This window comes from Sylvia atricapilla, chromosome 10, assembly GCF_009819655.1.
Source record: "Sylvia atricapilla isolate bSylAtr1 chromosome 10, bSylAtr1.pri, whole genome shotgun sequence".
NCBI lineage: Eukaryota > Metazoa > Chordata > Aves > Passeriformes > Sylviidae > Sylvia > Sylvia atricapilla.
The window spans coordinates 11,208,657-11,235,864 of record NC_089149.1 but is presented as its reverse complement, the minus strand read 5'-3'; the positions used below and the strand labels follow the sequence as shown (position 1 = coordinate 11,235,864).

Sequence of the window (27,208 nt, the reverse complement as noted above, 5' to 3'; positions counted from 1 at the left end):
AGTGAGAAATACTTGAACTTTTAGAGCTGAATTCTGACCATGCCCTGCACACACCAAGCGGCTAAAATAAGGCATATGATGCAGATGACCTTGGAAGTGGATGATCTCATATTTGGACACTCTCCTATGTTACACATAGGGAGGAGTGAAATGTATTCATCAACCAGAAGTCTCACCACATTTCAGGACCTGCCATATGATGAAAACATGTCTAAATATGGTGCAGAGATAAGAGAAAGACTACTCAAAACATCAGGACAAATACTAAGGTCTTGTCACTGTTCTTATTCAGACTAACTCCGAGTGAAGGCAGAAAACATCTCCTCCCAAACAGCAGATCAAATGCATTTTAGCTTTGTCCCATAACTGTTATATCCTCCCTTCATCTTCCAAACAGCTCCCCTCCAGAAAGAAAAGTGTAAAGCAAACTCTCTGCTTGTCATGGACTGCTGTTGGCATCTCTGGAAGTTTTATTTTCAATCGAAAAAATCTCAGTCCTGACTAGGATAATAAAATTCTACAAGTTTAACAGAAAAATGCCATGCAATAAAATATATATACATATTCTGTGTTCCCTCCTACCAGTGACACTGTGAGCAGCTGTGAGAGCATTCTGACCTGATGGACTAATTATGTTATTATCTGTAAATGCAACATTTGTAAAATGCAACTTGAAACAGATTTTGCAGGAGGTCAATTCCTTGAGTGCTGTATCTTTAGGCAAAGACAAGACATGCTGTGAGGCATCCTCCATGTCTCTGTAATGTTTCCAATACAGCATCACTCATTCAGAATAGAAGCATCTGTAGGCAAAAAACAAACAGTAAACATTGCATTTTCCAGTGTCAGGAATGCAAGGCTGGGGAAAACACACTGTAAGGTGGAGTAGAGGAAATTGAAATGTTAGGAATATTTGTTTGCTTGTAGAGAGGTACTCAGTGGGAAATTAGGGCATCCCATATCTTAAGAAGCCTTCATTCACTAAGTCACTCCTCTCGAGCTGACATGACTGAGTACCTCCAGCAACAGAGAACAGGTGGGCTCCCCAAGCCTGCCCATGCCTGCAATACTTTGGCTTACCTGCAGGAACTGCTAACCCCTGGTGTTGCCAAGTTGGCTCACTCCAATCCTGTCCAGAGGAACCCCAAACCTTCTCTTAGGCAGCTCAAGCACTTTCCTGCACAAGGAAAATGAGCAGAGAGGGAGGGAAACAAATGGGGAAAGACATCTATGAATAATCAAAATGTCACTACATGTTTGATCCCTCCATTCATCCCACTAACACCTTATTGTTCAGATAGAACAGTGGGCAGGAACAGCCAAAGATATGAGTGTTTAAAAATAAGATGCTGCACTTGTCTAACAAAAGGCTGCAGCTGCAGCTGTTTTACAGACTAGCTGAGCTTGATCCACTATCCCTATTTTTATTTGGCAGCAAACTAACTTTACAGGTTAACTGCTATTCATAAAGAGAGGTGATACATTGTATTTATAAAGGGGAGCCATTTCCTGCACAGTATCACATACTGCAGGTGACCCATTGCCTGGGTCTTTGAAAGCTCCAGGGCCAGCTGGGGCTAAGATAAGCAAGGAGGTAGAAGGTATTGCACAGCAGTAGAAGGGACAAGACAGAGATGCTATAGTAGAGTTTTTATATAGGTTCTCTGTCAATGTAGTGTTCATTAAAACTGTATAGCAGCAGTCCTTTGATGAGTTTGAAAATGGGAAGATTTTGGGGTTGATTTTTTTCCCTCTGTATGGTAAATTTCCTGACAATTTGATAAATGAGGGCATGAGGAACATTTGAAAGAACATCTACAGAGCTATATTTTTTTTGCAATTCTTTTTATATAAAACAATAAGTTTTCCTATCTTAATTCAGCATTTTTGGAGCATTTTTTCCACCAGCAGGAGTTTTATTTTAATTAGTTGTGGAAATAGCAAGAATTCCTGCAGCTGAGAATAACCTCAGCTTTTGCCCTCAGAAATACTTGCCAGCAAAATGCAAGTCCAAGAGAAGCCCTGGAAGATTAATTCTTTATTGGTCCTTGCTGAGGAACATAAATAAAAATAAGTTTTGTTCTGTAAGTTGGTGACTGCAAAGCAACAAGCAGGAGGGAATGCTGTGGTGCACTGCAGCCTAACTTTGTGCCAGCACTGCCGAGCTGCCTCCCCTGGGGCTTTGGGGCTGTGCACACCCCACCCAGAGCTGTGCAGCCCTCGGCCTCGGCTGAGCAGGCTCCTTCCCTCACACCTCTCGGCCATGGGCTGCAGTCCCCGTGCATCGTTCCAGCTCCGCTGACTCTTTTCCATGTGCTCTTCAGATGAGGTCAGGGAATGGGAATTGCATCCCGCGTGAGGGGAGCGCCACATCGGGGCTGGAGCATTACAGGACATGGCAAAGGAAGGGAAGCCTTTAGTTCGGCCTGTCCCTTCCTCAAGCACCGAGCCCTGGGGAAGGCAGAGCTCACCCTGTTCCCTCAGGGGAAGCGCAGGCGGGAGCCTTGGGCCGTCAGAGCCATCCCTTGCCTGCCTGGAGAACAGGGGAATTCACTGCCCGGCCTGGAACCGGCTGGCCACAGTGGGGTAGGGCGGTGTTTGTGTCCCAGAACACGGTGTTTGTGCTCTGCCGTGCTCTGCGCTCAGAGAAGGGATGCGGAGGGATGTGCAGGGATGAGGAGGGATGTGCAGGGATGAGGAGGGATGCCGAGGGATGCCGAGGGATGCGCAGCGGTGCCATGTGAGCGTCCCCTGCTGCGCTCAGCACGGCAGCGCCCTCCGCTCCGCGGTGTCCCCGTGTCATCGCCTACAAGGGACAAAGTGGCTTATTCTACTTAAAACAGCCTTGTCTAGGATTTTCGGAGGTTTTTTCTCTCTGTCTACCTGAGGATCTTTCTGTCTCTCCTGCCTCCCTGCCCACTTTTCCCGTGCTTTTCAAAGCCTTACAAATGGATGTTGATGCCAGACCAGAATCTGCACTAACATTTGACCTTCTCTTTCCCAAAGTTTCTGCTTTGTGCCAGGCACTGCACACACCGCATTGATTCGGGGGGCTCAATCCATTTATCCGCCCTCACAAATTAGGGTCGTGGGCTCTAAAGGTGACCGGCTCAGCTGGTACAGGAACGAGCTGTTATCTCCTGGTCGAGAGACAGATGCTCAGACGTCGGTTTTGCTCCTCTCAGTGCAGCAGCCTCTGCCCCTTTCTATCCAAAGGTACTTTTCTATCAAAAGCCCTATAACTCTTTCACAGCATCCATCTGCTCTGCGGTCCATGCTGGTGGTGGGATCAGACTATCACCACAGTGAGCAAAGCAGCTCAGGTGGTTCTAATAAATGGTTCAACACCAAACTTAAAAGCTAAACAGCCCAGCCCCAAATGATAATCCCAACTCAAAGCTGCAAACCGTGCTGATGCTGCTGGGAAAGGGGGAATTTTGTGCAGCGTGTAACTCATTTTCATCAGCTCATTATTCAGAGATAAGCTGGTTTTCACCACTATTTCCCTTTTGTTTTTTTGTTTGCTTATTGTAATTGTTTTAATTGTTTTGGGGATTTTTTTTGTTTGCTTCTTTATTTAGTTTTTCCCTTGTACTGCACATGGAATAGAAGATTTCCATCTCCCCCCCACCACAAAAAACAAACAAACAAACAAACAAACAAAACAAAACAAAAAACAAAAAAAAAAACAAAGGAGAAAAATTTGGAATATCATGTACTTTTGCAAAAAAAGCATAGCTTAAAAAATGTCCTTTTCCCCCCTTTGCCTGGAAAAGGAAAACATGCTAAGAAGCAAGTGAAGAGTGAGATGATTTTGATATCTTGAAGAGGTGGACAGAACAGAATAATTATACTTAAGGTTTTAAGAATTTTGTATTTTATCACTTTTGGCTGCAGCCAGACAGTCCTAGTGGCAGACTGGGTGGATAAACGGAAAAACAACAAGAAAATATTGCAAAACTTTGTTTGGCAAAAGTACTTGTAATATGGACTGGCTCTCGTGAATACTTTCCATTTCCAGATTAGGCTTTAAGCATGTTATTAAATACTTTCTGGCATTAGGGATTCCATCCAAGAGAAGACAGTTACCAGGAGAGCAGAACAAGACAGGGAAGATACAGGGAGCAGCCCCTAAATCTGTGCCCCAAACTCACTGTCTCTCCCCAGCCACATCGGGCATCATTCATTGCTTAGCCCTGTTATAAACAAGTTTATCTTCAAACACAAATTGCTGTATTAATTAAACCCTGACTTATCCAAAGCTGATGGAGGTCATGAAGCTCATTCTACTGCCTGCCTGCCCATTTTCATGATGTGTCCTTCATCTTTCTGTTCCAAACCTCCACTCCACCACACCTTCTTTCCATCCCAGTCTCAGGAGCACCCAGCCCTGCCCCTCTGCTTGTGAACCTCAGGCACGTTTTTTGCATTAAATAAGCTCATGATCAGAAATGTAGTTTTAAACTGAATGTTAGTTCACACCAGTGGAAAGAAATGTACTGGAAAATCCCACGTACTGGGATGTTGTCTGGTAGCTGTGCAGCACTGTAGGGATCAATAGTGAAAATGAGCTAGTGCACACATTATACATCACAGCTGAAGGGTGATACACTGCGAATGGTTTCTGATCAGAGGCACCTCACAACTGACCAGCAAACCTGCTGAGGGCTAAAGCTAACCCATCTGTGTCCAGAGTACCTAGCAACAGCCTTCCTCCAACTTTATCAGGGGCAGGAGCACTTAAGAGTTTACCTCTGTTTGCCTTTAGTATCCACAGAGGAAGAAGAAATTCTGTCAATTGGGGAGCCAAATCCTGGGAAGCTTCTTTTCTTCTTGGTCTCGGTCACCTCGTTTTCCAGAGACACCAAGTCATCAAGAAGGAACAGTTTGGCTGCCAGGTTGGTGGCTGACTGCTCTTCACTGGCAAGGGGATGGTCTCCCATGCCCAGAGCAGAAGAAGGCTCCAGAGGCTGCAGAAAAAGCAGTAAAATTTCAGTTTGCTGAGTGCTCAAGTCCCAGAAAAAAAAAAACCAAAAAAAACCAAAAAAACCCCAACCAGGTTCATAGGAGCAGTCCTGTAAATACAGAACTACCAGGACAGTGAAATTGGGACAATGTTTTAAAACCAAGTTCCTTCTCTGAAATGTGGCCTTTTTCCACCAACAGGATTTTGCTGTCAAAGTCTGTTTTTTTTTGTTTTTTTTTTTTTTTTTTTTTTTTTTTTTTTTTTTTGTTTGGTTTGGTTTGGTTTTTTTGGGGTTTTTTTTGGTTTTGTTTTTTGTTGTTTTTTTTTTTTTGTTTGTTTGTTTGTTTGTGGTTTTTTTTTTTTAATATAGAACTGAACTTGTTTTCATCATTATTTGAGTAAATATTAAAATTTGTTACTTCGCAAAGCTTATTTCTGCAGGTCATCCCACTATTCCTATCTCAACACTGTGATTAGTATCACTTATAGCATGAGCTGAGTAATTTAATCCTTTTGAAAATGCAATCATCATTGCCTGACTCCTTCAGGAAACTGGTTTTTGTTTTCTAAACGAATGCTAATAAGTAGTAATGAAAACTTCTACAGAAGTTTCCATCCATATCTGACAGATTAATTAATCGTTATGCAAAAAATGTCCCCAAAAACTTGCTAAGCCCTGACATTCAAAGAAACTTTGTAGTAACACTACATGAGGAGGAGGAAAGAACACTGTTGAATTGACACAGCAGTTTGAACCTTAATTACAACATTAGACTTAACTCCATTTCAAAACCAAACTTTGCTATAAGAATAGCTGAGAATACTGGGATCTATTGAGAAAGAAATAAAATGAATCAAAGTGAAATAGTTGCTTTGCATGTAACAGAAAAATGCAGAGCAGCAGTTAGTCTACAAAAGCAAACCCAAGTCATTGTCTCTTTGCATGAAATGCACCTTTTGTTCACTTGATCCTCACAGAATTAGATAGAAACATTACAAGTGACACCATCAAACAGGTTTTATTCTGTCTTTAGAAGCACAGCACTATCATTGTTATTCATACATGTGTGTTTAGTACAAGTGTGCAGGAAGGCAGCACATGGATGATGCAGCATCCTTGTCTGCTCCAGTTGTGGTGGGGATGTTCCCACTGCTGATGGGTGGCAGACAGTGATGAGTGCATAAAATTGTGACTTTTATACAAGGAGGAGCACACGACTACAATGACCACACATAATGGTGCAGCTCTGCTGAAACCTTTATAAGATCTCACATTGTCCCCTGACTCTGCTTTTTTGTGAGCCTCAAGTACACAGAACAGTCCTTTCTGTTCCCCTTTAGGGTTATAAAACTTTCATAGAGGTTTACAACCAAATGATGCGTTTGAAAAAGACTGAACTTCTCCTTCTGGTTCGTGGGGATAAATATCTACACTAACAGTTGAAACTAGAGGGGCAAAAAGAGCCTCTGCTCTTGAATACCTTGCAACTCCACTTATTTCGTCTTCAGAAGATAAAATAGAATTCTAAGAAGTAAAGTGACAACTAAAATGATAATCAGAAGTAGAAAACAATTTTCTTCTGGTGAACCACTGAACAAAGTACAGTTTCACAGATAAGCAGAGATTAGAGTGGGTGTAGGTGGTATAGTGGAGGGTTTGCAAACTTAGGAACAGCAAGGAAATGAATAAAAACTAGTGATTTTTTCCTCAGGAGAAAGAGCTTCCCAGTCCATCCAGTGAAGTCACCAGATGGTGGATTTAAAATAAATATAAGGAGTTATTTTTTTAAACACAGCACACAGATGAAGGGGAATGCATTGCCAAAAAATGTCATGAATACTGAGATTTTTAACTGGTTCAAAGAAAAATTCTGGCCCATCATCAGAAACATGTCCTGATCCAGAGCAAGTCTCTAGATCTAGAACTCTGCAAAGGTGTTCTGTTCTTATATTCTTTTCACAGAAATCTATTGCTGATGGAGGCAGGATACCAGGTGTCTGTGGCACCAGAACAGCAGCTGCTACAGCACTTTTGCAGAATCAGGTTGTTCTTATGTGAAGACAGAGAGCAAAGTAGAAGCATACATCAGTATTCTTCAGTAGCCATCTAATGTTTAAGTTGATTCTAAAACCTATGTGAAAACCCTAGAGGCAAACGGTGCTACTTTGAGTAAACTCTTAGATACTTGACTTTTTTTTTATGGCATGGAACAATTACATAAACACCTTTTCTGCCAAATCTGCCTTATGTCAAGATGACAAAAATAGGGAATGCAGCAGAAGTATTTTCAGGTGCAACCCCTGCATATCATCCTGGGTGAAACATGAGACAACTCATCCATTTCATCTGCTGCTTTTCTTTGCAAGCTTAGGCAAGTGACTTTGCTCCTTCCCCCTCCTGGTCTAGCCCATCTCCTTTAATTCATAATTTTTGTGCAGGTGGTCTTCTCCCAGGGATCTCCTGATGGCTTCTGAAAGCTGAAACTTTCTCATGCTATTATTTGTCTTTAAGAAGAAGAATTAAACTTTCCCTTCAGTGTCAGAGAGGTTTACTTTGCCCCCTGCCATCACCCCCTTGCCCTCTTCAGGAAGCTCTCTGTCCACTGGACAATGTTCGAACACAAAGGAAATCCCCAGGTGTTTTGGGAGGCTGTGAGAATTTGGCTGAGGCCGCATTCAGTCTGTGCCCCCAGAGCCATGAAATTTGCATCTCTCTCTTCTTGAGGCTCCTCCTTGGCCCTTTCTGAGTCAATACTGAGCCTTCACCTCCCAGCAGTGTTTGGATACTCCAGTGTCTTCCTCATTCTGTGCCTAAAAACGGCCAAGGAAGAGCAGTTATGTGACAGCCACCAGAAACCTTCACTTACCTCTGGAGCTGCCTCTGCAAGGAGCACAGAGCTGGAGTCCCACCACAGCAAGGCAATCACAAGGGCCAAATGCACCACCACGAGCTGGAGCTGCAGCATCTGCAAAGGAGAACAATCTGTAAATGACTCCACAGCTGCATCCCCGGAGGAATCTTGCTCCACAGGTCCTAAAGAAGTAAAAACAAAAGGAGACTCTCCCCATGGCTGTTAATAAGTTTTATCTCTGAGTCACTGCATAAAAATCAACAACCAGATAATGCCATCTGAATGCTCTTCACCCTTGCATGCAGAATCAGCTCCCTGCTCTGCTCCTTCCCGTACAGCTCTGCCAGTTTTAATTCCTTTCTGCACAGTGGTGCAATCCTTGCAGCAGCAGCAGTGAGGAATGCAAGCTTGCCTTAAAACCAGATGAACTGGATGGTCACTTGTAAGCAGCGAGACTTTGGCTGGTAGCCCAGGCTGAGCCTGGCCTCCCCACATGTGACAGAAGTCATATATCCCTCCAGGAGGATTTTGAGGGCAAGGCTGCATTTTGCTAGTTCTCAACACAAGCTACTGGGAGCCACAACTTCCAGTGGCATCCTGCAATCAAATTATTCACAATAACTTGCAAAGGGGTGTGCTGCTGAGACTGGGAGTGGGCTGACCATGTGTCACAGCTGCAGAACTGAGGATGCCCACCAAGCCTTTAAATAATTCAGGGAGGTTTGGGGGGCTCAGGATGGGGAAGGGGCTTGGTTACCTCTGGACATGGGTTTAACCTACAGAGTTTAAGCCTTTGTTTGGATCCAGATCTTAAAACCTGGTGTGCCTCTCCAATTTCCCAAGTGGGAATGTTTCAGATGATGTTAGGAAGAGCTGAGCTGGGGCCTTTTGCCAAAGGCATCTGCTAATTTGCTGATTTCCCTGTCTCCAGGTCCTGCCCCAGAGTATAATTCAAGTCTGATTCTGCCATTCTTTGCTGACTCTCCACTTGGAAAAAGCAGAAACACAGAGAGTGTATTTATATATATATATATATACATAATTATTATTTCTATTGTCCATAAGGGATGGGCAGTTAGGAAGAAAGGTGCTGGTTACTCTGCAGGGGTGAGGCAGACAGTTCACTGGGATCAAAGGACCAAGTCAAAGCACTAAGCCAGGTGGCACCATTGTCTCTTAGTCTGACAGCAACAGCCATTGCTTGACATAAACACGGGGGTTTGTCTGGGTGTTTTTAAAGCTGTAACACTCTACAGTGTATATTTTTGTATGTGGGTGTGCATTGAAATTTGAAGTAGCAGTCTACTACCTTCACAGGTAACCACATCCTGATTATTTGGATACAGAGATGTAAAAATAAATGGCAAGGTTAAAAGCATATGTTTATTATGGTTTAAGATCTGTGCTGGTATTCATCCAACTCAAAGACTAAAGAGCTAAAAATAGCAACTGGTACACTAATGAAAATAAACAGTAAGGCACCTGCAACACTAAAGACATTTGATTAACTGGTTAGAACTCGATGCCAGTGAAATTAGAAGTGGAGGAAATTGTAAGGACTTAAAGTTTGGCTCTACTTCTTAAAGAAATAAGCAGCTGAAGAGGTGGTGTCACTGACTGAAAAGGGAGAAAAACTTAAGTCCAGCAGGACCCTGTTGTACTGATTTTCATGCAGCAATGGGACCAAGGCAGGAGAAAAAGGCAGGGTTATTGTAGTTCGGCTGTAGAAAAGCAATTGCAAAATTAATGATGCAGTGAGGACTATGTAAATACAATTAAATTCACACTTTCTTCTGCCAGTCTGGCACTTAGTTTTACCACCTTCAGCCATGTCACAGGACTTAGTTATTAAAGAAGTTATTGGTATTTCTCCTTGAGCTCATTTGTTGCAGCTGGCCAAGCAGAGCCCTCTGGCCAAAAAGGGGTTTTCCCAGCCATGCACTGGCTATTGCTTCACCCCATCCATATTTTACCGTGACACATTCCAAGAGAGGCTTTAAGACAGGCTGGACAGTATTTGTTACTGAAGGAGAATAAGCAAAGCTCTGACAAGCTTTTCAAGATGCACCCTGACTATATGTATTGAAATTCCATCCTTCCAGAAAATTCTCCACCAACAACTTCACAGAGCTAGGTCAAGGGTTTGGTGTGTAATTCCATGTCTGTAGTATCTCAGAGTCTTGTGTTATCTGACATAAAATATTTTTTTCCTTTCTCTAAATGTAATTGCAAATCTGAAATTCAGACATATTTATGTGCCTTAGTGATACTTTAGTTTGAAATGTGTCAAAACTGGAATTCCTCATATAATTAGGTATCTTTGTTTCAGGTCCAATTAAAATAAAAATTAAAGATAAAAGAAAGAACAGTATTCTACCTTATCAAAGGAGGATAAATATACAAAACTTTTGCTTGGGAACCTGTGCAGAGCCATTTTCCAAGAAAAGATCACAAGAAAGCAAAATGCTTTACCAAACAGAAACTGTTAAGTGTCCAACATCAAACCAAAGGACTTAAAAGATGTTTTTCTTATAAAGAAAAAAAAAACCAACCCAAAATGACATCCTGAAGATAAGTGGGCTGAACAAACCCCAGACAGAATGTAATTTATCACCAAGCTCCAAACCCATTGCCTGTCAGAAATGGCAACAGCCATCATTGTTCTTACCCATTTGAACTACGATATTTCACATTACTGCGGAGATTACTCTGCAAGCATAAATCACAAGGGACTTATTTTTCTTACTGGCCTGTTAACAAGAGAACTGAGGCAAGATATCATGCCTTGCTCTGCAATCCTTCACTCCAGCTGCCACTCTGTATTGATGTCTGTGCTCTGCTTGGTGCTGTGACACCAGCACGGGACATGCCTGAGTCAGTGCAAACGAGGACCTTGCTCTTGCAATGAGCACCTTGTGGCCAAGCCCAGAGACCCCTGAGGGGTTGCCCTGGGTGCCAAAATGACCTGATGCCAAGGCTTGGCTGTCCCAAAGGCATTGGGAAGCTCCTGGCAGTGCCTCTTTGGCCTCCAGTGCACTGAGAAGCCTTCTTCACCCGTTGGTCAGGAAGGTCTCTGGGACTGTGCAGATTCCAGCCAGCTGGAAAATCAGAGCTGTGTCTGCAAGCCACTTACTGAGCTATTTAGTTACTCCAGCACCACAAAAAAGAATATCAACTGCTGCGATTAACCTATCATAATTGAATTGATTAATCAGATCAGGTACTCACACTGGCTTTGCTATGTCCGTGTAGCACACCTGATGGGAATATACGTTGGCAAAAAGATCATTATGGATGATTATTTTACCAAAAGAACAACTTAAAAATGGCTAGTGTGAAGCTCTAAGTCTGCTCCTGCTGGAACAAATTTGACTTACTTTCAACATTTTTAAAAGGTGTCTCCACAAGGCCAGAAATACTACCCCTACTACCAATCCAAATGATTTCAGAGCTGCTGAAGGACCCTGTGCTTCTCAGGTGCAATCTTGTAGTTATGCAAATTTCGAGGAAAAGGGAGAAAAATCAAAACAAATCCTATCCTCAGAAAAAAAAAAGCAAGACTCAAAAATAGGTTAGAGTGGTGTTTTTGTCCTCATCCCACAGATGAGATATGGAGCATTTCTCACATATTGCTTTCTAAAACATACTGAGGCCACACACTGCAAGATGGGACATTTGTGACAAAATGAAATGTAAGCCGCCAGTGTCAGGCCCTTTATGTTATTAATAATGTGTTTTCTGGAGTAGGCGTAGATTTTTAAACAATGCCATTTTTTTGTTATATGTGGTACAGACACTGACAACTTCTACAATGTCAATTTCCTCCTATTTTCTGTTCCCTGACTCTATAGATAAATAGAGGCAGGCAGGTTTCATCTAGTGGAACTAGAGAGAACTTTCAATTCATAAACTTATGCAAGAGACCTATGATTAGCTATTTTGAGATAACTAGGTATTTTGTGTCCCCAACAAAACTTTTTGTCAGACAGTATTGCAAGGCCAAGCATGTTCCACTTCCTGAAAATGAAGTTCCTTCAAGATTTCTCAAGGCAGTCACGATTTGTTGATTGATTTCCAAAGTCTTCATTTCAATAATTGCATTCCCTGTTACGTGATTTCCAGAGCTCGGTCCTGGCATGTTCTTGTATCACCATGTTAGTCACCTTTGCCTCTTTGGCAGCTGTGCTTTGGCTCAGAAGATGCTTGAGCTGCTCCTACCACGTGTACTCAGATAAACCAGAGATTTATGTCATGGTTTGGTCGCTGCAGGGCTCAGCTGGACCCTGCCCAAGGGACACAACGTTCATGAGACCAGCACCAGCATTGTGTGAAGAAAGGATGGGAAGATGACCCTCTAATTCCCATGAGGAGTTCAAGAAGTGCACAAATGAACACAGCCCTGCCAGGACACCTTTGCTGAACAGAAACAATCATGATTCAGGAACAAATTAACTGACAGAGGTGGGAAAACACTTGTGAAAGACTGTCAGCCATGGTTCTCATCTCTTCCTTTGAAAACAGGGCATGAAACCAAATGGTCATACAGAACAAATGAGGACAATTTTCTTTAGGGTAGGCAGGAAAGACACAGGTTGGACATCTTGCAAAGCTGCCGACACTTTTACACTCATACATTGTGTAATAAATCCATTTTTAGCAACAGATTTCAAAAATTAAAAACCCCAATCTCACATATATACCATAAAAGTAGGAGAGCATGAAGCAACAGACAAACAGAAGTGATGAAGCCCATCTAGAAGCTGAGGGGTTATTAAAAAAGAAGGAAGCTATGAAGTGCAAGAAAGTATCTCTTAGTGGGAAAAACCTATTTGCACCTTTTCTCAAAAGATAATTGAGTGAGCTGCAGTATTCCTGGTGTGTACAATGGAAAACAAAACATTATTAGACTATTCTTCATTGCCAACAAGCTCTCAACCCTACACTATTTATATATGTACTGACTAAACATGCCAAATTCTCTTAACATTTCTAATGACTTGACATTCAGCTTTTTTTCTTCTTTACCAGAAAAGCCAAAAAACTTTTCATTGTTAGAGTGCCATCTTCAGCATTTGAAGCAAAAATAAGAAACCTTTCCATCAAGAAAAATCAAGAAATAGATTGTGGTTTTCTGCATTAGAAAAATCATTTTCTTTCCTAACAGCATTGGATTGACAAGTAGAAGATCTTCACACCGGGTATAAAGAGTATATTAGCAAAATAGGTTATCAATAAAACCCAGACCATTTAAAGTATAATAAAAATATCACTCAAGATAAGATTTTAAGAGACAAGAATAGCATAGGAATTTCTTAACAAGATTCAAACACGAATACTGATTTACTGGATAAACATTTAAACATTCTAATCAAGGATATTGCTTGAAGAAGAAAAGTCTTGGTGGAAATGCATTGCAAATGTAAATTAGAGAGTAACCCATGTCTCTGAGTTAAGTAAGAAAAAAAGGAAAGCTGCAAACACTTGTAATCTTTGACAGGGTCTAAAAACAGAGCTCTTAAAACTGTTGTGTGTTTTAACTGGCTGTTCAAGAAGCCCAGAAAGGCATTTGTCATTCATTCAAAGAGTGAAAACAAAGTCCTAATCTGCTGAAATCAGATTGGCAGGTATTTATAACAAGTGAAGAATGCCTGGTCCAGTCAGATGTGTTTTGCAGTTTTCCTATAATTTACACCATAGATTTGCTTGGTTTGAACTGAGGATTTTTGCCTGTTCTTCCTCATAATGTTCAAAGTCTTTTACAGGAAAAGTAGATAGAGCTGCATTGTGAATACAGGTGAGCAGAGATAGATAAATGCAGTAATAAGTTTCCTGAGTTAAGGAGTGGGCAGAGGCACAAAATGTCCTCTCAGCTCCTCAGCTTTCAGCTCTGCACTCCCCATGAGGGAATAATAATTTCAAATTGAAAAACCAAGTAAGGAAAGCTAAGGGCACTGCATGCTAGTGCTTAAAAAATTAGTGGATTCTGAACTTTACTGTAGCCTCTAGACATCTGAACTAAATGTTATTTGCATGTATTTACTTATACAACTTCGGTGTGGGAGGAGAAAAAACAGTGAAATAGCTTTGAGCTCAGAATGGAGAAATTACAATGACTATCACAGAATCAGAATCTGCCTTCACTTACAGCAGTACAAAACTGAACTAGTCAGATCACTGGATAATGATAATTACTCTGGTGGTGTAGGAATGTTTTTGCAGTTATTCTACTATTGCAAGAATGCAGCAGAATCTGGATCATTTATCTACTATTGGATATAGTAAAACCCTTTTGCAGATCCATAAATGAGACTTTTCCTAAATAATTTATCTCATGTTTTCGAATATGTTAGACGTAGCAAACTTGTCTACCACATATGATATTTATTAACGCAAAAGAATTATTTTGTCACAGCTCTTCAGCTTATTCTAAGAAGTAATATGCATTTGACAATAACTTACACAAAAGGAAAATCCATAACAATATACACAGACAGCAAAGCACTGCAAGGGCATAAAAATAATTTGTCACTGTTGTAAAATGCACTGACACATTCTGTTTAAATATTGTCTGATTAACTGAAAGAAATAAGTTTCCACTAAATATTAGCTCAGTTCTACTACCAAAAATCCTAGGTGATAGGCACCTTATTATCTTAATTCCAAACTGGAAAAAGTAGTTGTGCTTTTCCCATCAGATCTGGGCACCTTTATACCTTTTGCATGTCTGTTAGTAGAAAGAAAAAAAAAAAAAAAAAAAAAAAAAAAAACAAAAACAAAAAAAAAAAAAAAAAAAAAAAAACACAAAAAAAAAAAACCACCAACCAAACACCCCCTCCACCCCACCCCCCCCCCACCCCCGCCAAAAAAACAAAACAAAACAAAACAAAACAAAAAACACGGAAGGGAAGAAAGCTTCTGTAAAGAAAGCAGAAGACACAAAACATCCCCAACACATTCTGCCCTCACTCCTCTTACCTTGCATTGGATGCAATCAATTCCAACCTTAATAGCCCTGCTATGTTCTTCCTCCTAACTTATCCTTAATGTTCAGCTTTCTTTCAGAGTTTTTATAGTCTCTGGTGTAGGCTACAAACTCCAATCCCTGCCTTTGCTTTCTCTTACATCATTTCTAAAGATTTTCCACTGATCCTTGCCCTAAACCTTTCTCTGTCCTGCACTCTCACACACATACTTGTCTCACATTTGATATATTTATTGCTGTGATCAAAATGATTAGATTACAATTAAGGGTCTAGAGGTTTGTTCTGATTGGGTTTTTCTTCCTTTTTTTAAATTTAATTTCAAGATTCAGACAGTCATGGGAATAGAAAGATTTTCAGCAACATCACCATTCCTCTAAACTCTCACTCTTGTAAACTGCAGTACAGAAACATGATGTCCTGAGTTGTTCCTGAGGGGTTTTTAAAGCTTTGTTTCTTGGGGACATCAGAAGGACTGTATTAGCTTCAGAAAGAAATTAGTGTGTTTTTAGTAGACTAAACAGCACTGTAAGCTAAGCATTAGAAAAGGAATGTGATTTGTAAAGCAAGTGACAATAACTTAAGTCTTTCAGACATTTCATTTCTGTTACTGTTAAGTTTTTGCATTGTAAAGCATGAGCTTTGGAGATGCTTCTCCTTCCTAGGCAGTACCAGAGGACATATTTCTTTCCCTGTTTGCCTCCTTGGAATAAGTCTATCTTCTTTTTTGCCCCCTTTTAAAAATCTCAGGTTTTAATAGATTTGTGGAACATTTTAGACCTGTTTCAGGATTTAAAATTCTAACCAGTGCAGACTCCTCCAGAGTTAATTCACAGTGATTTTATTCCCTAAATAGATAGGCACAGTATTTTCACAGTAGTTTTTACTCTGACTTGCCAAAAGCTGTTCCTACAAGCCATAGACAGTAAAAAGAAATTTGCAGTATGTGGGGGAAAAAATGCCAGCCAGGAAGCAAATGCTTTGATTTCATTTGTCTTGATCAAAGTGATTAGAGAAAAATAAGAGTTTTGTAATATTGAGGCAAAGCAAGGACTTCTGCCCCATCCCTGAACATGCTCCAGGTGAGGCAGGATGGGGCTCTGAGCAACCTGGTCTGGGGGAAGGTGTTCCTACCCATGGCAGGGGGGTGGCACTAGGGGACATCTAAGGTCCCTTCCAAACCAAGGGGTTCTGTGTTTCTACAGCACCTCTCAGTACAGGCTGATATGGGAATGTGGCCTGGAGCAGATCTGCAGAAATAGTGCAGAAACTGTGCAGAAATAGTGCAGAAATACACAAATGTGTTGGCCACAGGAGCAGCCACATCAGTGTCAGGCAGGTTGAGACTCTTCCCCACTGCAGGATGTAACAGATAGTGATGGCAGCTGCAGAAGTCCAAATGAGCTCTGTGGGTACTGGAGGAGCAAGAGAATCAAAAGAGCAGAGCCAAACACCACCAGACTGCTGAAACACAGCTGAAAATGCAGCTGCACAAAGAGAACTGGACTGAGGTCCATTTTACTGCAAAGTCCAAGGACACAGCAGCACTTGACTGATGTGTCTTAAACAAGCAAGCAGGATGTCAGGGGAAAAAAAATGAAAGAAAGAAAGGAAAAAAGATAAAAACAATCTAACAATGAGGTATTATTAGTTCATGGGGTACCTTAGTGACATATGACCACAAGGTGCTGCTGACCAGCTACTGCAGTTCCAGGCACTCATTTTCTTCTTTCTTCTGTTGGAAAGACACAAGGTGGCACTCACAGGCATTTACTCCTCTTGGCAGTTTTTACAGGTCCTATCTTGAGGTCTTCAAGCAGACTCCATTCTGCCACCATGCTTGGTGCTGATGTGGCTGGTAGGAGACCTGGGCTGTGACACTGTGAGTGAGCTGATGACAGAGACCTGAGTGCTGGCAGCAAAGGTGTTTTGGTGCTTCAAAACACAGGGGAAAGTCTGGAGAACAGCTGAGATTCAGCCATGTACAATTCAGCACCTCACAAGAGTGAGGGAGAAGTGGGAGGACTGCAGAGAAAACAGCAGGAAAAGTGCAGCCATAGTGTCACCTCCTTTGGCTCCAAGAGGATGTCAAAGAAGTGGCATCAAAATTTTCTCAATATCCTCAACAACACTGTGGTTTAATTATACTTAGAATATAATTAAGTTAGGGCAACCAAGAGTTTGGAAGGAGTCTTTATTGTCTTAACCATGAATGAATAAAAAAATATAATGTGATTTGTTTTCAACTCTGAAAAAAAAAAAAAGAAATTGGAGGAGGTAAGGACACAAGACACGAAGATCTTTTTGTTACCATCCAAGAGAAAAACAAACTCACCTCCCTGCTGCCCTCATGGTCAGACAAGAATTTCCATAAACCTTTCAACACTGGTTTGCAAATCAGTTGAGCTGGCTGTTTTCCTTAAGTAGACAGTTCTGATTCAGAGAGCAGGAGTTAGCAGGGGTTCACTTGTTTAAGGTTGAGCAATCTTGTTCTTCAGCACCCTTGCCTGTGGAAGCTCTATTTGGGGTTGTCAGACCTTGTCTGTAAAGGCTTAGGGCTGGGACATGAATGCACCATACGTGATACTTTTGCACTTTTAGTGCTTCCGTTCTCCCACTAAAACGTGCAGCAGTGCTGTTACATCCCTGTGATCCAAGACACAGGATCCTCCTCCTCCTGTCACTAAGATATCCCATGGGAACTTCACCTTCCAGCCTCTTCCAACTGTGTAACCCTTTCCAGCAACCACTGATTCCTCACACAGCATCACACATCTGTCACTCACAGATCAACATGAACAGTGCAGGTCCAGCAACTGTTATGGCCAAAGCAAAAGAACTTTCCTCAAGATTTTTTTTATTCATCTGGCATGGAGTAAAGGCTTGTGACCTGAGCCATTCTGATTAATGGGATTATAGATATTTTCACTAAACACTGAGTGTGTCATCAGGAATAGTCCAGTTCTCTGTTTAACATGGGAGAACAACACCACAGTGAAGTTAGCAAAAGTGGACATCTTTTCCAGGTTAGCAAGTTTGCCCCAAAATTCTAAGGAATAATCCAAGTGCTTTTTTCTTTTCTTGTTAAATTAAAAACTACCTTCTTCAAAATAAAGAGCTGGTTTCCATGAGCCAGGTGCTCAGCTGATACTGATTCATATAGCCCTGAGATAAAAAACTGAGATATTCCAAACTACAGTGGCTTCAATTTATTTTTACTTCTTGAGACAATAAACTCTTCAGAAAAAATTGGCCTGGTTCTGACACCAGTCTGAAAGAGGAATAGCATTCCACCAGATTAATCAAAACACAGCATTTTACAGCTACATTATTGGTACAGGGACAACATCCAACATTACTTTTGTTGCTTTTGCATTCATATCTTGTCTGGAGAATGGGAAACATTTAAAAATAACCACCCCAGATTTTCAGTCAATACAAAAGAGAGAATTTCAGAAACCAAGCTATTCTCCTATTTGCATGTAGATACACAGACCCAGAGAGCAGATGATTCACTGTAAGACAGACTATGGAAAAGAGACCCTATACTAATAATGTGCATGAATGTTTTCCAATAGAAGCTACATCCTACCTTGGAAGGAAAACCTGTATTAAGGCAGCTATTTTTAAATTTGAAAACTATCAAAGTAGGTTTTGCTGTGTCTCTTCCATTTAAGATGAATCCTTGCAGCTAGATAGAGTTGGAGGAAAAAACCCCACAAAGTGAAGGTAGAAAATAGCACTGAAGACAGTAACAATCTTTAGGAATGTTAGGCTTCCTACTAGCAGTTTCTATATATGTACTTTTTAAAAATCCTTTGTGCTGTAGTTATGTGCTTGTGACAGGTGCTGGGTCATGACATGTATGGATTCATTAAAAGCTCTTAAAAAACAAAGCAAAAGTCCCAAAAAGGACAGATTCTTGAAAGGCAAGGCATGCTCTGATGCAGAAGTTTGTATTTGGAAATAAAAGATGTTTTATCTCTGGTACCCACACCATTGGATCCCAGCCCAAGGAGGACGTGAGGAATGAAATTGGCCAAGAAAAGCAACAGGACCTTTTGTGCTATGGGCACAGTGGTCCATGAGCTAATGGACAAGGGGTAACAAAACCATACAGATCTCTCAATGTACCAAGCAAATGGTGATAGTTCTGGGCCAGTGACAGCCTGGTCCAACTGGCAACACAGAAATGAAAATGCGTAGATTGTGCTTCCATCCCCTCTAACTACACTTCTTGGAGTTGATGCTAAATATAAAGATAACAAACTGGGAACCAGCCCCATCTTTCTGTTCTGGGCGGGAAGAGTGTTGATGTTTTCACACTGCCTGCCTTGTCAAAGGCTTGTGTGCTGATGGCCCCTGTCACTGAAACAAACTCTTTGTGGCCCACAAACCCTGGTGTCACAGTGCACAAAGCACAGAACAGCAAAGTGTGCACCTTGGCTGCCGAGCACACTTCAGCTCCAGAGCCAGGCACAAAATGTGGCCATGCAGCACAGCACTGAATGTGCAGCAGCAGGTCGAATTTAGCAATGCTCAAAGAAGAAAAGATGTGTCTGCCCTGAAACACTGTCCTCACCTCACACTTTATTTCAAAGAACTTTTCATCATTTTCTTGCAGAACTGAGAGCAGTGGAGTTTTGTTTACTGGCACAAGGAGAAGAGATGCAGAAGCAAAGAAAGCAGCTAATCAGCAAAATGATGACAACAGACAGGGGAAAAAAAGGAAGGATAGGAAGGATAGGAGGGATAGATACTCTTCAGTCAGATGCGGAGGTGTGGAAGCTGGGCAGAGCCATGTGCACCACTCACAGCATCACAGGATGCTGCACGAAATCTCCCCACCCATTTCCTACCTGACATGTAAAGGAAGTCATGTGAAAGGTGGGGCTGGGAAGCTGTTTTTCCATGGAAATAATTCCTGCACCAAATGGTATTAATAAGGAAGGTTCAATCCCCTCATTCCTGGTAAGTCCACCCCTGGGAGGGTGGTTTGCACAGCAGGACTGTGCTGTGCTGGAATCCAAACAGAGCATGCTGTTACTGTAAACCCAGGAGTTCAGAGAATTTTGTGCTGGCCGATTTGATTTTTCCCTGCTTTGCTCTAGTATACGTGTGCTTATGGATTGGTGCTTTCAAGGGAACCAGCAAACGAGGAAACAGCAAACCAATGCTGTTACAGAAATGGAGGTCTCTGTTGTTTCTGGGAATTAACCATCTCACTAGAGTTTGTAAATTTATCCTAACACTTGAACCGAATTCTGGTACATTACTTATCCACTTGAACTCCTTTATGGCTTCACCCGGACAGAGAGCTGTATCTGCTAGACTCTGCACCTTTCTGCAGGGGAGCTGCTATTCCCCAAACAGCTGCAACTCGCGGCTGGATCAGCGCGGGATATTTCGGACATCCTCCCGCCGGAGCAGAAGGTCCGCCAGGCCATCACCGCCCTCTAGAGGAGCGCGGGGCTGAGCGGCTTCGCTGCAGTCCACAGCCCGGGCACTCCTGCAGGAGGCGGGAGGAAGCTGCTGGATGGTTTGGATAGATCCAGGTGCTCTTACGGGCACAAAGGGCTGGGTGCCGGTTCCCAGCTCTTCCGATATTCCTTGTCTCTCCGCCTTCGAGCTCGTCCAGCTGGCAGCATTTTGCCTCCACGCATTTTGCAGCCGTGTGACTGCAGAGAGGGGTGAAACACGTAAAATGACAGAGAACTGTAAGACACAACTCCAATAAAAAGCAGTAAAAAGTAACTGCCAGACTAAACTCGTTACAGCTTACTCTTTTTCTCAAGCAACGTGCATAAACTAAAGCAGTGGCACAGCTGCAGGAATTGCTTGCGCCCACATGAGCTGGGTGTGCTGGTATGAGCAAAGCAGCAAGCCTTTCTACACAACTACACACTCACATTACACATCCCTTGTCTGGAACAGATTGGAAACTTTAAAGAGAAGAATACAAAGAGTGATGAATAAGTTAACCCACCACATAATCAAGTCATGAATGTACTGCTCCTGGTGTGCAAAGCCCCTCTTTGATTAGGTGAATATTTAAGGAGAAGCTGCTCTATGCAGAGACTGAACACAAGATCCTGGAGGCAGGAACAGCACATGGCCAGGTTTCCCCAGACACATCCTTCCTCTTTTTTTCCAGCTGGAAATTCCATCTAGGTGGAATTTAGCAGTCACTTACATTTTCTTCTGACAGGCTGGCTGGATGTGCTGGTTTGCCTGCACATGGAGGGATTCTGCAGGTAACCATGCAATATGCACTGACCACCTGTACATGTGCAGCTCCATAACTGAGCATATACTTCTGTGTGCAGTATTTAATCAAAATAGAGCAGATGCCCAGGATCCAGCAAACATTTCACTTCAATCATTACCCTGAGATTCAGGAGAGCTGTGTTCTGTTACAGAATCACAGCGTGGTGGAGCTTGGCAGGAACCTCTGGGGATTGATTAGTCCAACACCACTCCTGAAAGCAAGGTCAACAAAAGCAAGTTATTGCCAGTGCTCTCCACAACCTCTCTGGGCAGCCTGTTCATTCTTCAGTCACTGCCACAGTAAAAAAAAAAAAAAAAAAAAAAAAAAAAAAAAAAAAAAAAAAAGAGCTGATGTTTAAATGTAATTTCTTGTACTCAGTTTGTGCCCTTTGCCTCTTTTAGTGCACACCACTGAAGAGACTCTGTCTTTTCCTCCCCCATGAAGCGTTTATATGCATTGATGAGGTCACCTCTGATATACAACCCAGGTCTCTCACCGTCTGCTCACATAAGACAAATGCTCCAAGATGTGGCCCTCCCAGTATGCCCACACCTCTCCTATACTGGGAAGCCCAGAGTGCCAGGTGTGCACACACTCACCCAGCCCAGGGTGCTGTTGGCTTTCTTTGCTGCAAGGTCACTGCTGGCTCATGGTCAATGCATCCACCAGGACCCCCAAGTCTTTTCTAAAAGTTGTTTTCCAGATATTCAGCCCACAGCTTGTGTAGGTGCATGTGGTTAGCCTCAGCTTCACTTCTGCCTTGACTAGCTGGCCTGGGATTCAGCTCTCTGGGCCTTGCTTTCCACAGTGTTGATATCACTGATCTCTTCTGTAAAGCAATTTCAAAATTTGTTACCTGATGTAGGTGTTATTTAGTTTGTCCTTCATAGGTAAATATCTCATCATCCTCCTTTAATGTGTGGCTCCTCATATTGGCAATATTCACTTCCATGTGGGCTTTTATAGCAGTCACTGTCCTGCTGCTCAGGTGCCTCAGATTGTATTTAATTTATATTTTCTTTAGGTGCTTATGCATACATATATATTATATTATTTTATATATATGTGTGTATGTATATAGTCCCTAGAGACAGGGACAGAAGACTGAGCACTGTATAATATCCCATGGTCAAGTGCTATAAAGTCCTGTTCAGAACATTATTACATGAAAAATGTCCTTTCATCTTAACAGCTTTTTTCCCATCTCTGGCTGCTGTATTCTAGACAAAAAATGAGGGAGAAACCCCAGTTTTAATCCCATAGGGAGTACAAGGCAGTGAACATAGTCCAGTTCCTTCTGCATGGAACTGAAAAATTCATGCTTGATCAAAACAGAGAGACTGACAGCTTCAGAAAACTCAAGGTCTTAACACTGCCAGCTTACTCTTGCTGTGTGTTTCTTTGTCCTCCTCTGCACTGTGCCAGCCACACAATCAGACCTTTCCTCTCTGCAGGCCAAGATTTTTCTTTCATGGAGATCTCTGGGCTCTTTCATGGGTTTTTCTATCCTGTTCAAAATTACAGTGTCCAAGCCCTTTGAAAATAAACAATGATTCATATATTTTCACAACACCTTCAGGAGCAAAGAAGCACAATGATCATGTGCCAGATTTCAAAGCCCAGCTCTAGAAGTGCAGGTTTGCCACAGTTCCTCAGCACAACTCTTCCCCTGCTCACACACAGTGGGGAGCAGGCTCGTGCCATGCAGCAGCAAGTCCCTGGAACTACAGGCATTGCTGCTGGCATGTTAACCAGCTGCATAAATCACCAGGGATTCATGTGAGCTGTGTAATCCTCTTGAGCTTCAGTTACTCACACCAAGCTGAGCGATGTCCAAAATCCACACAGTGCCCTCCCTGCAACGTGGCTGCTCTCTGGAGCCTGTTTGGTGCCTCTCCCGACCTGTCCCTTGTCTTCACCTCCAGAGGAGCCCTCCACATCTTATACAAGGGCCTGAGAAGAGGGGAAAAACTCACCTCCCTTGCACTACTTGGCTCATCAATCCCAGGTGTGAACCCACAGAACTGTGTGTGGAAGGAGGTTTGCCCTCAGCCTCCACAGGGGCAGACACACTGCATTTGTGCTTACTTTACAATAACACTTGGAACCACGGAGCAAGACTATAATATAGTTTCTTATGTAACCATATATTTATTTTGGTTACGTGCGGCTTCAACACAAATCTAAAATGGTGCTGGACCGTGCTGCTGCCCTCAAAAGAAGTTTGTCAGCAGAGTAACAACAATGTTCTGCTCCTGAAAATGATGTGCTGGGCTTTATGGTCAGCTTTTAGGTTTGAATGCTTTTTTTCCACTTTGATATTTGAGCTCTCTCCCCAGAGCAATTCCTTTGAGTGTGTACACGGCTCTCCAAGCAATGGTCACGGGAGGACAGGGACAAAGCACAAAAAAAAGATGCTGACAGCATCTGAAAATGATTTGCAATCTCAGCCACAGGAGCTCAGTCACATTAACACAGTAATTTATACACTGGGGACTGTTTTTCTGAGGTTCTTCTAGAAATTTCTTCTGGAATGATTAGGTCTCCAAACTATATTTGGAACTAACCAACCAGAGGAGTGAGATGGAACAGATAAATACTGACTAGGCACCCCACACCCTGTCTCACAGCCCCGAATCAAGCACATTGCCACCAAGCACACAACTGCAGTGACCAGTCAGAGATGATCTGGAGCTGGGCTACTGGACTAAATCATGTAACACAAGCTGGAATGTTGCATCATAAGAGGATCCTTCTGGGATCTGAAGCATCTACACTCACCACAGCCCATACAGCCCAGCCTTACCACAGCAAACTCTGGTTGCCTTCGAGAGAAAAATGGCATTGGGAGAGCATGGAAGCTGTGAACATTAGATGTGTCTAAGGTAAACATAGAAGTGGTTGACTTTTTTTGTGCAAAATATGCAAGAAAGTAACACATAATAGAAGTACACAATAAAGAACACAAGGAGCAAATTAAACAAAAATAAAAAATGAGGTGGGCTACTGAGGCTGCTACTGAGAGAGTAACAGAGCTGGCACACTGCCACAGGTAACTCATCTCTGCTCATACCGCGGGACAGAAGCCCTGCCCTGGGTGGAGCCGTGTCTGGCTGCACACAGACATCCCTGGGCACACAGCAACACCACTGCTGTCAGTCCTGCTCACACAGAACGCACAGAGAGCTCCAATGCTCTCAGGAGCAGGGAGTGCCTGATTCGTGGAGGGATGAATTTAGTTCACAGGAGACCAAACAAACAGGCTACTCACCATCCCTGGTTCTTCCTAGCCCAGACAAGGGACTGGCTTCCCTTCTGGCATGTTAGAAGTGGACTAACTGCTCTCAAGTGACTACATTGATAGCAGAGGATGCTGTCATTGCGCTGAGGTCAGCAGAGGCACGGTGACTGACCCCAGTACAAACAAGGCCAGAGCCTGGCTGCAGAGACTGAATGGAGAAAAACTCAGAAAATGCCTTTTCTTCAAGGCATTTATCCACACAGTCACTACATGAAGCATCTCATCCCTGCCCTTCTACCATCTCTTTTTACCACTTGGTCTTGTAAGTTCCTTGGACCAAAGAGGGATTTCCCCCCTCCCCTCCATCCCAAGAAGGTCCCTCGCTCTCCTGCCACACGAATAACTCGATATGAGCAGCGTCAGTCACCTGAGGAGCAGCCAGGGTTCATGAACTGAAGCCTCTCCCTTCTCCTGCTGCCTGTGGGCAGTCAGGCACATCATCCAGAGACTCTCCGGGTTGTTTTCTGGGGGCCATGGGAAGCACAGTGTCAGAAAGAGCTGTCTGAGCCATGCAGCCCCAGTTAGAGAGGAGAAACTCAGCTCAGGGCTGACAGTGACTGATGACTGTAGGTGCTGTGAGAATTCCCTGCTCCTCACGTTACCCAAATGTCAGGGGGTTACAGTGATGTAGTTAAAGCACCACAGGAGTGCAAAGATCTGTGCAAACTGAGAGGATAATTGCTGCACAGACAGAGCAGAAGCTGTTTGACAGTGTTGAATTATGTTCTCCGGTAGCCCTCTGCTTTGGCACATGATTTGATGCACTAAAAACACCCATATTGTGTTTTTATGTCCATGACAATTGCTTTTCCTGCAGCAGACAATGATTTGTAAAATGACTTTTCTTCTTCCCAAACCACTGAAAATTTTGCAAATTGTTTTCCACGAACTAAAAGCATTTTAGAAATAACCTTGGCTCAGGGAATGGCTCTGTTATGGGGCTTTTGCTGTCATGACAGCCAGCTGGGAGAAGACACTTATTTCAAAATTACTCTATTTTTTACATTAATATCTCTTTTAGAGCAAAACAGCAGCAGAAGCAGTATTATTTGCATTATGTGCTCTGAAATAGGACTGGTTCCTAGGAACCACAACTTATTATCATCCCATCATAGGCATCCCTGGTCATTTCACATGGCAGGACATGCACCATCTCCCCACTCCCAAGCCCTGAGATCACTGTGGGGGTACAGGGGCAACTCCTTTTCTCTTCTGTACTGGGAACTGCCATCAGAAACACAGATCCCACTTTACAACAGACAGCCTTGTGTGGACAAACCCCTGCAGCCCAATATCATGGAATGGGTTGGGTTGAACTGGGCCTTAAAGGTGATCTAATTCCAACCTTCCTGACATGGGCAGAGGAAAGGGAAAACCCACCTGTGCATGGGCTCGAATCTCAGGTTTTCATTTATGAGCTGAGCACGCTGATGGATTGCACCACGGAGACTCCCTAGTTACAACTATCTTCATAATAAAAAACCAACTTTCCTACCTTTAAATAAAACTACTTTCTGAAAAACATTGAATCCAAGTAGCCAAAATATCACATAGACCAAGGTGGCTTTTATCATGACACTAACAGTGGTTCAAAACTAGAAGGCCAGGAGCTCTCCTTTCCCAGAGACCCATCAGCAGCTTCCCCATCTGCAAACTGACCAGCTCAGAGTGACAGCTATGACACCTCACAGGACCACATCCCACATTTTCAAAGCTCTTGTTCCAGTAGCAAGGACACAAGTTTGGTGTTTTCTGAGCACACTGAGGACTAAAGCACTAATATCCCTCAATCATTTCACTGGGCTCTTCACATTTCAGGACATGCAATGTGCAACCTTTAAGATTACCAGAGAAATTAAAGAAGTGATTTAACAGATCACTTAAAATTTTAAAATATTTATCATTAAAAGAGAAATCCAACATCTTATTGAGGAGGGGAGCACCAACCTGTATTCCAAGCACACACAATGGAAAATGCAGGTCAGTGCCAGCAGCCTCATAATCCAAATTCTCTTTCTATGCACTGACCTCTTCTGAGCAAAGGAAAGAATTTAAAGGCACATAAATGATAACTGTACAAATTCTGGAAGCAAACCTAAAAGTGCTGCCAGGAAAAATCATCCTTCTCCACACAGAGCCATTAACACATTCCCTTCCCCTTCCACCAGGGCAGCAGAGGTCACACTTACTCCGGAGGTAGAGGAGAGAGGGAATGCTCCTTACCTGCCCCACACAGTCAGTGCTCAGCACAGCACGAGGACAAGCATCAAACCTGAGTGGCAGAGATGGATTTCAGGGCTGGCAGGACCCATGTGCCTTGCTGGGAGCAGCCCCTGAGCACACTGAGCACTGACACCCAGGCAGGCACTGCAGGTTCTGGGGAGCCCAGGAGTGCAGCCAGTGCTGCATCTCCAGGAGACCCCAGCAGAATCCTGCAGGTGAGCCCCCAGCAGGTGACCTGCCCCTTCCCCTCCCACAGTGAACAAGAACTGCTTTAGGTACTGCCCTCCAAAGAGCTGGCAACTAAGAAAATTGTCCTAAATGCCTTTTTTAAATGACAAGTTTCATCCCTGTTCCATGCTCCAGATGGCTGTAATAGCAACAATAATTCACCAAAATACCAGCAGCTAGCTCCACCAATAGCATAATTCTGTACAGGGTTTTATTTTCCCTTGTTCTTCATGCAGCAAAATGCCCACACACATCTCTGCATTATAGTTCTCCTTTCATGCTGTTCAATACCTCCCCTTGGCCCCAGTGAAAGGGAAGTCCCACTCATTTTGCACACCCACTTCATACCAGCTTTGTTTAGATACATTTTTTCTGGCCAGCTTACACGCT

At 42.8% G+C, this 27,208-nt stretch overlaps 1 protein-coding gene across 2 annotated transcripts; it reads right to left on the bottom strand.

Moving 5' to 3' along the window:
• Positions 1 to 181: 181 nt before the first annotated feature.
• On the bottom strand, positions 182 to 26,638 carry OSTN (osteocrin). 2 transcript variants are annotated; one of them, XM_066326458.1, is made up of 5 exons: positions 26,591 to 26,638; positions 7,834 to 7,932; positions 4,753 to 4,970; positions 1,081 to 1,177; positions 182 to 803 (listed from the first exon to the last, which is right to left on the bottom strand). In XM_066326458.1, exons 2-4 carry the CDS (start codon positions 7,930 to 7,932, stop codon positions 1,093 to 1,095), a joined length of 402 nt encoding a protein of 133 aa, XP_066182555.1. In that variant the 5' UTR covers positions 26,591 to 26,638; the 3' UTR covers positions 182 to 803; positions 1,081 to 1,092. The 2 variants fall into 2 exon arrangements, with proteins under 2 accessions (XP_066182555.1, XP_066182554.1); XM_066326457.1 differs by lacking the exon at positions 26,591 to 26,638 and adding an exon at positions 14,794 to 15,101.
• Positions 26,639 to 27,208: the final 570 nt, after the last annotated feature.